The following is a 12,748-nucleotide window of genomic DNA, read 5'->3' as shown; positions in this document are numbered from 1 at the left end:
AGTGTAAATATTGAGGCTGGAAAAGGACGTGAAGTCCTCCTGATCCATAATCCTGCATAATCACTTTCTTCCTGGCTAAAAGGTTCCTTTGAATTAACATGGATATTTAAGGCCTGGCAAATCCAGTCTTCGAAGGATCCAAAAACAGGCCAAAAGACATGTAGTCTTAAAGGCTCCTTTGGCCATTCTGTCACACAATACTGGACCATTTTTAATTTACTTTTTCCTTTTCTGGGGTCCCTATCATTCCAATTTCTAATCGTTATTCCTAATGGACTTTCTGGTGGTATGACTGGTAATTTGCTCCCTTTCTTCTGGTCTCTGGTCTTCGATTTTGTCTGACCCATCTAGGAATTTTACTATGGCAATTCCCACAGCCCTTGGTTACCTTAGTAAGAGTGTCTTGCAGGGGGTCGAGGACCTATCACACACCCACAAATCCTATAGGAATCCCTTCGGTCCTTCACCGGCCAAGTCCCTCGCGGGAGATTGGAACCGCGGTTAGAAGACCTCCACAATCGCTTCGGAACTAAGTTCCATCTCAGTCACACTCTTACACACACAGGCAACCGAACCCCACCCAACCGAACGGTATACGCTTTAAATGCTTACGACTCCGTCATCTTTGTTCGGATCTTCACACACACAATTACGGGCAAAATATAGTGCTGCAGCTGGCAAGGGAGCTGAAAAAAAGAATCAGAAACTTTGCTTACCTTTATTCAGGTTCAAGATGCCATTAGTTCCGACCTGACTCAAACAGCAGCCACCAAATGGTGGGGGTGCCTCTCCTAGATCAAACCAGAAATCAGGAACCAAAGCCCTCCCGGACGAGCCCCCACTTGTAATAAATGACTGGGTCCCAAATAGGATTGCAATTGAAATTTACAATTTATTAAATGAATAGAGGTAAGCAAGCAGCGCTGGGTGCGCCAGGAGTCTCTGCTCCACCAAGACGCACACAAGTTACATCAGGCGGCTGGTTTTTATGCTGCTAGGCTAATACATATTCATTACTACTTCTACAAAAGGCAGGGTTATTCTAATTAGTTCCCAGAATCCAAACCCTCCCACTGGTGCAGGCGTTATCAGTCTCCGGTGGTCCCTCTGGGGGCCGCTCGTACTGAAGGCTCGTAGTCTTCCTCCCAGGCTTTTCTCTTGTCCATCTCCTTTGTCCATCTTGGCTGGATGGCAGACACTTGCATAGTGTCCCATCAACAGTTGTAAAAGTTAGCAGTTATTCTGAAACCCCTTTGTTCTCTTATCCCCTATTGACCCGAATTGCTGGACCATTCCTTTGCAAGATACAAGAGCTATATACATTAACCACTCTGGTTTTCTCAGACTTTTCATCATATCATGCGGCCCTAGCATTGTTCCATATTGACACGAATCAGATGAACTCATTTCACACTGTTAAGCTGTCTTATCACTGCAAGCATATCTCAATACCACCTTCCTTCCCTCTGCAGGATGTAACTGCGCAAAAACAACATTTTTATTCCCACAACCTTGATCCCCTTACCCTGAAATCCTTATTCCCCTTAAACCTAACAACTCTAACCACAACCCTAACCCTTATTATCAACCCCCTAACGCTAATGACACTGACCTTAATCCAAACCCCAAACTGCCCCTAACCCCAGACAACCAACAACGAAACACACACACACAAAGATGGAAACTACAAAAAAGGCAAAACCCTGGATACAGGCCCCAAATCACAAATATGCAACCAAAATGCTACAGAAAAGCCCCAGATGCAGGCCCCAAATGCTACTGCTAGGCCTCAAAAGCTCAAGATGCATCCCAAAGCAAAAATGCAGACCCCAAACGTTACAGAAAAGCCCCCAAACCCAGGCTGCACAAGTCTACAAGCAGGCCCCAAACTGCCAACAGAAGCAGGCACCAACCACACCCAGATGCAGATCCCAACTGCCCACAAGCAGCTCCTACCCCACCAGCCCCTCCCAAGAACTGGACTCCACCCAGACACTGGCCCAAGACCCCGGCCCGCCCCCCGCCAACCCCCCTACCCTCCCCCCGACACAGGTGTACAAGCAGCTCACAACCCGCCCCTTCAGAGACCGGTCCCACTCCCCCCACCCCCCCCCAAGACATGGGATGCGGAGGTGTACAACCAACTCCCAACTCCCTCCCCCTCAAAGGGAGGCCCCAAAGACCCCCAAATGGAGGCTCCTAGAGTGAACAAACACCTCCCAACTCCCCCAGGCACAGGCCCACCCCCTCCCCCCCAAACACAGGCCACAAAGGTGTATAAACAGCCCAGACCCCCCTCCAAGACCATGGCCCCTATAGTGTACAAGCAGCTCCCAACCACCCACAGATGCAGGCCCCAACCCTTCTCAAAAGGGAGGCACCTAGAATGCATGAGCAACTCCCAACCAGCTTAAATATAGGTCCAAAAGTGCACAAGCAGCTCCCAACCCCCCTCAAATACAGACCCCAAAAGTGTACAAGTAGCTCCCCCCCCAGAGACAGGACCCAAAGGTGTACAACCAGTTCCCAATACCCCTGAGACACAGGCCCCAACCCCCCCCCAGACACAGGGACCCAAATTCTACAAGCAGCTCCCAACCCCTGCCAGGCACGCCCCCTACCCTATACAAGCAGCTCCCAACCTCCCCCCCCCCCCCGAGGGAGGCCCCCAAGCCCCCCACAAACACAGGCCCCTACAGTGTACAGGCAGCTCCCAGCCACCCCCAGATGCTGGCCCCAAAGTTGTACAAACAGCTCCCAGCCACCCTGCAGAAACAGATTCCTACATTGTACAAGCAGTTCCCAACCCGCTAGACACAGGCCCTGACCCCCCACACATGCAGGCCCCAAAGGTGTACAAGCAGCTCCCACCCCTCCCCCAGACGCAGGTCCCAAGCCCCCCCCCCCCAAACACAGGCCCCTACAACCAGCACCCAACCCCCTACCCCCGATGCCAGGCCCAAAGGTGTAGAAGCAGCTCCAAACCTCCTCCCTCAACCCAGGCTCCAACAGTGTACAAGCACCTCCCAACCAACCCTCCCCTTCCCCCCCCCCGACACAGGCTCCAAAGGAATACAAAGAGTTCCCACCCCTCCCCCAGATGCTGGTCAACCCCCCCTCCCCCAGAAGCAGGCCCCAAAGGTGTAGAGTCAGCTCCCAACCCCCTCAATGCTGGCCCCAAGGGTCTACAAGCAGCTCCCCCCTTGCCCCCAGATACCGGCCCCCAGACACAGACCCCAAAAGCCTAATCACAGGCCCTGAACTCTAGAGGCAGGCTCCAAAACCCAGGACAAAGCCCCAGTGGTTCGAGACAGGGCCCAAATCCCAGACACAGGCCCCAAACGCTAAACATATGCCAAAAAAAGTATTAGTGCTGGTGCCAAATGTTACAGACAGGCCCAAAAGCCCGAGATGCTCAAGGCTGAGACGTACCTTGGCTTTCTGAATTACTGGAAAGCAGCTTTCATTCTCAGATAATTGTGTGCAGGCTAGATAGGATGGGGCTTCAGGCACCTCTTCACCTGAGGAAACACACTGCCATCAGGCACCGCTGTGCCAGACAAGCTTGTTTTGCTAGAACACCCTACTCAGATTCACTGTGGCATTCAAGTGAACTGCTTTCATGCAAATATAACGACTGATGTTACAACCCACCTTGCCTGTGGCACCTGATGAACAGAAGAGTAAGCCACCGCAGCGCTTCAAAACCATCCCTGCACATGCCGCTCCTTGTCGCTCTCTGGCCTTATCTCATATCCTTATCCACTTCTGTGGAGAGCCTGCCACGGCACCTGCAAAGCAAGACGGACACCTTTCATAGTCACCTTGTGCTACTTGGTCGTTCTGCTCCAACCCAGCTCATGACCAGCCCCTCTTCTTACACAGCTCTTCAGAGTGCACTTCGCTCCTTTGAGCCTGTGCGAGACACCTGTGAAAGAAAAAGAAACGCATAGGCCGATGCAGCATCCAAAGACACAGCACAACTAGGTAAGTTACTCTCATCTGCTCCCTTACCTCTGCCGCTTACCAGCCCCTGAGGCAGATGCTTCAATCTACCCTCTTCAAACAGCTACAACACCTCTAAAAGACAAAGAGGGGATGCTTAGAGGAACAGTGAGACCTACAACACAACAACTGCTACATCTGTTCCTCACTCACCTTGCCAGAGGCAGCTCTGCGTGTGACGTCCCAGGTTGTACACTGCGTTACCTAACCCTTATCGTAACCCTTACCCTAACCCTTCTCACCCTTACCATTACCCAAATCCTTACCTTTACTTTTTCCTTACCCTTACTCTTTCCTTTAACCATAACCTTACCCTTACCCTATACCTTACTCCAACCTTTCCCCTTACCTTCCCCTTCCCCTTACACTTAACCTAACCCTTACCCTTCTGCTTCCCCTAAAACATATCCTAACACTTTCCCTTACCCTTACACTTACCCTACACTTAACCTTAACCTAACCGTAACCCTAAACCTTACCTGAACCCTTACCCTGATCCTTACATTAACCCTTACCCTAAAACTTACACTTAACCTTAACCTTACCCTTAACCTTAACCTAATACTTACCCTTACTTTTCCCTCACCCTAACCCTAAAATTAACCCTAACCATTACCCCAACACTTACCCTTACCCTAACCCTTACCCTTACCATAACCCATACTCTAACACATACTTCTACCCGTACCCGTACCCTTACCATAACTCTTACCCTTACCGTAACCCTTACCCTTACCCTTACCATTACCCGATCCCATACCCTTAACCTAACCCTAAACCTTACCCTTATCCTAACACTTACCCTTATCCTAAACCTTACCCTTTCTGCTACACTTACCCTTTGCCTAATTCTAAACCTTACCCTAACCCTCACCCTTACCTAAATCTAACCATTACCCTAACCTTCACTCTTACCCTTACCATTATACTTACTTTTACCCTTAACCTAAACCTTACCTGAACCCTTGCCCTGACCCTTACATTTACCCTAACCCTTACCCTAACCCTAACCCTTACTCTAACCCTAACCCTTAACCTAAACCTTACACTTAATCTTAACTTTAACCTTACCCTTAAACTAATACATACCCTTATGTTTCCCTCACCCTAACCCCAAAATTAACCCTAACCATTACCCCAACACTTACCCTTACCCTAACCCTTACCCTTACCATAACCCATACTCTAACACATACTTCTACCCGTACCCGTACCCTTACCATAACTCTTACCCTTACCGTAACCCTTACCCTATCCCTATCCCTATCCCTATCCCTATCCCTATCCCTATCCCTATCCCTATCCCTATCCCTATCCCTATCCCTATCCCTATCCCTATCCCTATCCCTATCACTTACCCTTAACCTAACCCTAAAACTTACCCTTACCCTAACACTTACCCTTACCGTAAACCTTGACCTTTCTGCTACACTTACCCTTAGCCTAAATCTAAACCTTACACTTACCCTTAGCCTAACCCTCACCCTTACCATTACCCATACCCTTATTCTTACCCTTACCCTAACCCTTACCCTTAACCTAAACCTAAACCTTAAACCTTACAGGAAACCTTACCCTTTCTGCTGCACTTACCCTTAGCCTAAATCTAAACCTTACACTTACCCTTAGCCTAACCCTCACCCTTATCATTACCAATACCCTTACTCTTACCCTTACCCTAACCCTTCTCCTTACACTTACTGTTACCTTTAACATTACCTTTACCCTAACACTTACACTTACCCTTACTGTAACTGTTACCCTGACCCGGACACTTAGACTTCCCCTTCCCCTTCCCCTTACTCTTACCCTTACCCTAACCCTTACCCTTACACTTACGGTTACCATTAACCTTACCCTTACCCTAACACCTTTACCCTATCCCTTACACTTATCCTTATCCATACAACTTACGCTTACCCTAATAATTAACCTTAACCTAACCCTAACCCTAAAGCTTACCTGAACCCTTACCCTGACCCTTACATTAACCCTTACCCTAAAACTTACACTTAACCTTAACCTTACCCTTAACCTTAACCTAATACTTACCCTTACTTTTTCTCACCCTAACCCTAAAATTAACCCTAACCATTACCGCAACACTTACCCTTACCCTAACCCTTACTCTAACCCTTACCCTTACCATAACCCATACTCTAACACATACTTCTTTTTAGGTACCTCAAGGGAGGCTGTAGCGAGGTGGGGGTTGGCCTGTTCTCCCACGTGCCTGGTGACAGGACGAGGCGGAATGGGCTTAAGTTGAGCCAGGGGAGTTTTAGGTTAGATGTTAGGAAGAACTTCTTCACTGAAAGGGTTGTGAGGCACTGGAACAGGCTGCCCAGGGAAGTGGTGGAGTCACCATCCCTGGAAGTCTTCAAAAGACGTTTAGATGTAGAGCTTAGGGATATGGTTTAGTGGAGGGCTGTTAGCGTTAGGTTGGAGGTTGGACTCGATGACCTTGAGGTCTCTTCCAACCTAGAAAATTCTGTGATTCTGTGATTCTACCCGTACCCTTACCCTTACCGTAACCCTTACCCTTACTGTTACCGTTACCCTTACTGTTACCGTTACCCTTACCCTTACCCTATCCCTATCACTTACCCTTAACCTAACCCTAAAACTTACCCTTATCCTAACACTTACCCTTACCGTAAACCTTGACCTTTCGGCTACACTTACCCTTAGCCTAAATCTAAACCTTACGCTTACCCTTAGCCTAACCCTCGCCCTTACCATTACCCATACCCTTATTCTTACCCTTACCCTAACCCTTACCTTTACACTTACGGTTACCATTAACCTTACCCTTACCCTAACACTTATCCTTAACCTAACCCTTACCCTAAACCTTACCCCATCCCTTACCCTGACCCTTACATTAACCCTAACCCTTACCCTTAACCTTACACTTACTCTTAACCTTAACCTTACCCTTAACATTAACCTAATACTTACGCATACGTTTTCCTGACTTTAACCCTAAAACTAACCCTAACCATTACCCTAACACTTAACCTTACCCTAACCCTAATCCTAACCCTTACTCTAACCCTTACCCTGACCCATACCCTTAACCTTACCCTTATACTTACCCTAATTCTTACCCATACCATAACCCATACCCTAACACATATTTGTACCCTTAACCTTACCGTTACTCTTAACCTTACCCTTACCCTTACCCTTACTCTATCCGTTACCCTTACGCTTACCCTTAACATAAACCTTACCCTTGACCTTACCCTTACCATAAGCCATTCAACAACACTTACATGTACACTTACGCTTACACTTACCCTAGCAATTACTCGTACAATTACCCTTACCCTTACCCTTAACCGAAGCCGAAACCTTAAACCTTACAGTAAACCTTACCCTTTCTGCTACACTTACCCTTAGCCTAAATCTAAACCTTACACTTACCCCTACTGTAACCCTCACCCTTACCATTTTCAATACCCTTACTCTTACCCTTACCCTAACCCTTCTCCTTACACTTACTGTTACCTTTAACATTACCTTTACCCTAACACTTACAAATATCCTTATCCATACACTTACCCTTACCCTAATCCTTACCCTTAACCTAACCCTAACCCTAAACCTTACCCCAGCCCTTACCCTGACCCTTACATTAACCCTAACCCTTACCCTAAAACTTACACTTACTCTTAACCTTAACCTTACCCTTAACCATTACCCTAACACTTACCCTTACTTTTCCCTCACCCTAACCCTAAAATTAACCCTAACCATTACCACAACACTTACCCTTACCCTAACCCTTACACTTACCCTTACCCTTACCCTAACCCTTACCCTTACCATAACCCATACTTTAACACATACTTCTACCTGTACCCTTACCCTTACCGTAACCCTTACCCTTACTGTTACCGTTACCCTTACCCTTACCGTAACCCTTACCCTTACCCTTACCCTTACCCTTACCCTATCCCTATCACTTACCCTTAACCTAACCCTAAGCCTTACCCTTATCCTAACACTTACCCTTACCATAAACCTTGACCTTTCGGCTACACTTACCCTTAGCCTAAATCTAAACCTTACGCTTACCCTTAGCCTAACCCTCGCCCTTACCATTACCCATACCCTTATTCTTACCCTTACCCTAACCCTTCTCCTTACACTTACTGTTAACTTTAACATTACCTTTACCCTAACACTTACACTTATCCTTATCCATACCCTTACCCTTACCCTAATCCTTACCCTTAACCTAACCCTAACCCTAAACCTTACCCTATCCCTTACCCTGACCCTTACATTAACCCTAACCCTTACCCTAAAACTTACACTTACTCTTAACCTTAACCTTACCCTTAACCATTACCCTAACACTTACCCTTACTTTTCCCTCACCCTAACCCTAAAATTAACCCTAACCATTACCCTAACACTTACCCTTACCCTAACCCTAACCCTAACCCTAACCGTAACTCTAACCCTTACTCTAAGCCTTACCCTGACCCGTACCCTTACACTTACCCTTACCCTAACCCTTACCCTTACCATAACCCATACCCTAACACGTACTTGTAGCCTTAACCTTACCGTTCCCCTTACCCTTACCTTTACTGTCTCCGTTACCCTTACACTTACACTTAACATAAAACTTAACCTTAACCTTACCCTTATCATAAGCCATACAACAACACTTACATGTACACTTACACTTGCACTTACCCTTGCAATTACTCGTACAATTACCCTTAACCTTACTATTAAGCTAATCCTAAACCTTACCCTTATCCTAACACTTACCCTTATCCTAAACCTTACCCTTTCTGCTACACTTACCCTTTGCCTAATTCTAAACCTTACCCTAACCCTCACCCTTACCTAAACCTAACCATTACCCTCACCCTCACCCTTACCATTATACTTACTTTTACCCTTAACCTAAACCTTACCCCTACCCAAACCCTGTCCCTTACATTAACCCTAACCCTTACCCTAAACCTTACACTTACTCTTAATGTTAACCTTAGCTGTAACCTAATACTTACCCTTATGTTTCCCTCACCATAACCCTAAAATTAACCCTAACCATTACCCTAACACTTACCCTTACCCTAACCCTTACCCTAACCCTTACTCTAACCCTTCCAATGACCCATACACTTACACATACCCTTACCCTTACTCTTACCCTTACCCTACCCCTTACCATAGCTCATACCCTAACACATAGTTCTACTTTTAACCTTACTGTTACCCTTACCCTTCCTCTAACTGTTACTCTTACACTTATCCTTAACATAAAACTTACTCTTAACCTTACCCTTACCGTAAGCCAGAGAACAACACTTACATGTTCACTTACGTTTCCAGTTGCCCTAGCAACTACTCGTACACTTAACCTTACCCTTACCCTTACCAAACCATTACCCTTACCCTTAACCTAACCCTCAACCGTACCCTTATCCTAACACTTACCCTTACCTAATCCTTACCCTTTCTGCTACACTTACCCTTTGCCTAATTCTAAACCTTACCCTAAACCTCACCCTTACCCTTATCATTATGCTTACTTTAACCCTTACCCTAAAACTTACCCAACCCTTACCCGGACCCTTACATTAACCCTAACCCTTACCCTAAACCTAACACTTACTCTTAACCTTAACCTTAACCTTACCCTTAACATTAACCTAGTACTTATGCATACGTTTTCCTGACTTTAACCCTAAAACTAACCCTAACCATTACCCTAACACTTAACCTTACCCTAACCCTAACCCTAACCCTTACTCTAACCCTTACCCTGACCTGTACCCTTACACTTACCCTTACCCTTATACTTACCCTAATTCTTACCCATACCATAACCCATACCCTAACACATATTTGTACCCTTAACCTTACCGTTACTCTTAACCTTACCCTTACACTTACCCTTACTCTATCCGTTACCCTTACGCTTACCCTTAACATAAACCTTACCCTTGACCTTACCCTTACCATAAGCCATTCAACAACACTTACATGTACACTTACGCTTGCACTTACCCTAGCAATTACTCGTACAATTACCCTTACCCTTACCCTTAACCTAAGCCGAAACCTTAAACCTTACAGTAAACCTTACCCTTTCTGCTACACTTACCCTTAGCCTAAATCTAAACCTTACACTTACCCCTACTGTAACCCTCACCCTTACCATTTTCAATACCCTTACTCTTACCCTTACCCTAACCCTTCTCCTTACACTTACTGTTACCTTTAACATTACCTTTACCCTAACACTTACAAATATCCTTATCCATACACTTACCCTTACCCTAATCCTTACCCTTAACCTAACCCTAACCCTAAACCTTACCCCAGCCCTTACCCTGACCCTTACATTAACCCTAACCCTTACCCTAAAACTTACACTTACTCTTAACCTTAACCTTACCCTTAACCATTACCCTAACACTTACCCTTACCTTTCCCTCACCCTAAACCTAAAACTAACCCTAACCATTACCCTAACCCTTACCCTTACCCTAACCCTAACCGTAACTCTAACCCTTACCCTGACCCGTACCCTTACACTTACCCTTACCCTAACCCTTACCCTTACCATAACCCATACCCTAACATGTACTTGTAGCCTTAACCTTACCGTTCCCCTTCCCCTTACCTTTACTGTCTCCGTTACCCTTACACTTACACTTAACATAAAACTTAACCTTAACCTTACCCTTATCATAAGCCATACAACAACACTTACATGTACACTTACGCTTGCAATTACCCTTGCAATTACTCGTACAATTACCCTTAACCTTACTATTAATGTAACCTTAAACCTTACCCTTATCCTAACACTTACCCTTATCCTAAACCTTACCCTTTCTGCTACACTTACCCTTTGCCTAATTCTAAACCTTACCCTAACCCTCACCCTTACCCTTACCATTATACTTACTTTTACCCTTAACCTAAACCTTACCCCAACCCTTACCCTGACCCTTACATTATCCCTAACCCTTACCCTAACCCTAACTGTAATCCTAACCCTTAACCTAAACCTTACACTTAATCTTAACTTTAACCTTACCCTTAAACTAATACATACCCTTACGTTTCCCTCACCATAACCCTAAAATTAACCGTAACCATTACCCTAACACTTATCCTTACATAACCCTAACCCTAACCCTTACTCTATCTTTTACCCTGACCCATACCCTTAGACTTCCCCTTACCCTTACTCTTACTCTTACCCTTACCCTTACCCTAACCCTTACCCTTACACTTACGGTTACCATTAACCTTACCCTTACCCTAACACCCTTACCCTATCCCTTACACTTATCCTTATCCATACAACTTTACGCTTACCCTAATACTTAACCTGAACCTAACCCTAACCCTAAAGCTTACCTGAACCCTTACCCTGACCCTTACATTAACCCTTACCCTAAAACTTACACTTAACCTTAACCTTACCCTTAACCTTAACCTAATACTTACCCTTACTTTTTCTCACCCTAACCCTAAAATTAACCCTAACCATTACCCCAACACTTACCTTTACCCTAACCCTTACCCTTACCATAACCCATACTCTAACACATACTTCTACCCGTACCCTTACCCTTACCCTTACCCTTACCCTTACCGTTACGCTTACCGTTACCGTTACTTTTACTGTTACCCTTACCCTTACCCTTACCGTAACCCTTACCCTTACCCTTACCCTTACCCTTACCCTTACCCTTACCCTTACCCTTACCCTTACCCGATCCCTTACCCGATCCCTTACCCGATCCCTTACCCTTAACCTAACCCTAAACCTTACCCTTATCCTCACACTTACTCTTACCGTAAACCTTACTCTTTTTGCTACACTTACCCTTAGCCTAAATCTAAACCTTACACTTACCCTTAGCCTAATCCTCCCCCTTACTATTACCCATACCCTTATTCTTACCCTTACCCTAACCCTTACCTTTACACTTACGGTTACCATTAACCTTACCCTTACCCTAACACTTATCCTTAACCTAACCCTTACCCTAAACCTTACCCCAACCCTTACCCTGACCCTTACATTAACCCTAACCCTTACCCTTAACCTTACACTTACTCTTAACCTTAACCTTACCCTTAACATTCACCTAATACTTACGCATACGTTTTCCTGACTTTAACCCTAAAACTAACCCTAACCATTACCCTAACACTTAAGCTTACCCTAACCCTAACCCTAACCCTAACCCTTACCCTGACCCGTACCCTTACACTTACCCTTACCCTTATACTTACCCTAATTCTTACCCATACCATAACCCATACCCTAACACATATTTGTACCCTTAACCTTACCGTTACCCTTAACCTTACCCTTACTCTATCCGTTACTGTTACGCTTACCCTTAACATAAACCTTACCCTTGACCTTACCCTTTCCATAAGCCATACAACAACACTTACACGTACACATACGCTTATACTTACCCTAGCAATTACTCGTACTATTATCCTTACCCTTAACCTAAGCTGAAACCTTAAACCTTACAGTAAACCTTACCCTTTCTGCTACACTTACCCTTATCCTAAGTCTAAACCTTACACTTACCCCTACTGTAACCCTCACCCTTACCATTTTCAATACCCTTACTCTTACCCTTACCCTAACCCTTCTCCTTACACTTACTGTTACCTTTAACATTACCCTTACCCTACATTAACACTTATACTACTCCATACCCTAACCCTT

The 12,748-nt window shown here is 45.4% G+C and overlaps 1 protein-coding gene and 1 long non-coding RNA gene across 2 annotated transcripts in view; one reads left to right on the top strand and one right to left on the bottom strand.

Annotated features, from left to right (window-relative positions):
• Window positions 1–12,748, top strand: part of LOC311443691 — a 206,836-nt gene that overhangs the window by 20,003 nt on the left and 174,085 nt on the right. The window lies entirely within an intron of this gene.
• The window catches only part of LOC311443867 (uncharacterized protein), a gene marked incomplete at its 5' end in the record, with an annotated part of 212,380 nt that overhangs the window by 101,381 nt on the left and 98,251 nt on the right, over window positions 1–12,748 (bottom strand). Inside the window, one exon of the mRNA XM_084534441.1 lies at window positions 3,655–3,928. Coding sequence (XP_084390567.1) covers window positions 3,831–3,928 — 98 coding nt within the window. The 3' untranslated portion in view covers window positions 3,655–3,830. The remainder of the gene's footprint in view (window positions 1–3,654; window positions 3,929–12,748) is intronic.

The sequence above is a fragment of the Aythya ferina genome (assembly GCF_964211825.1).
Source record: "Aythya ferina genome assembly, chromosome: 13".
NCBI classification, from domain to species: Eukaryota; Metazoa; Chordata; class Aves; order Anseriformes; family Anatidae; genus Aythya; species Aythya ferina.
Note: the sequence above shows the minus strand (reverse complement) of the source record. Positions and strands in the feature narration are given on the sequence as shown.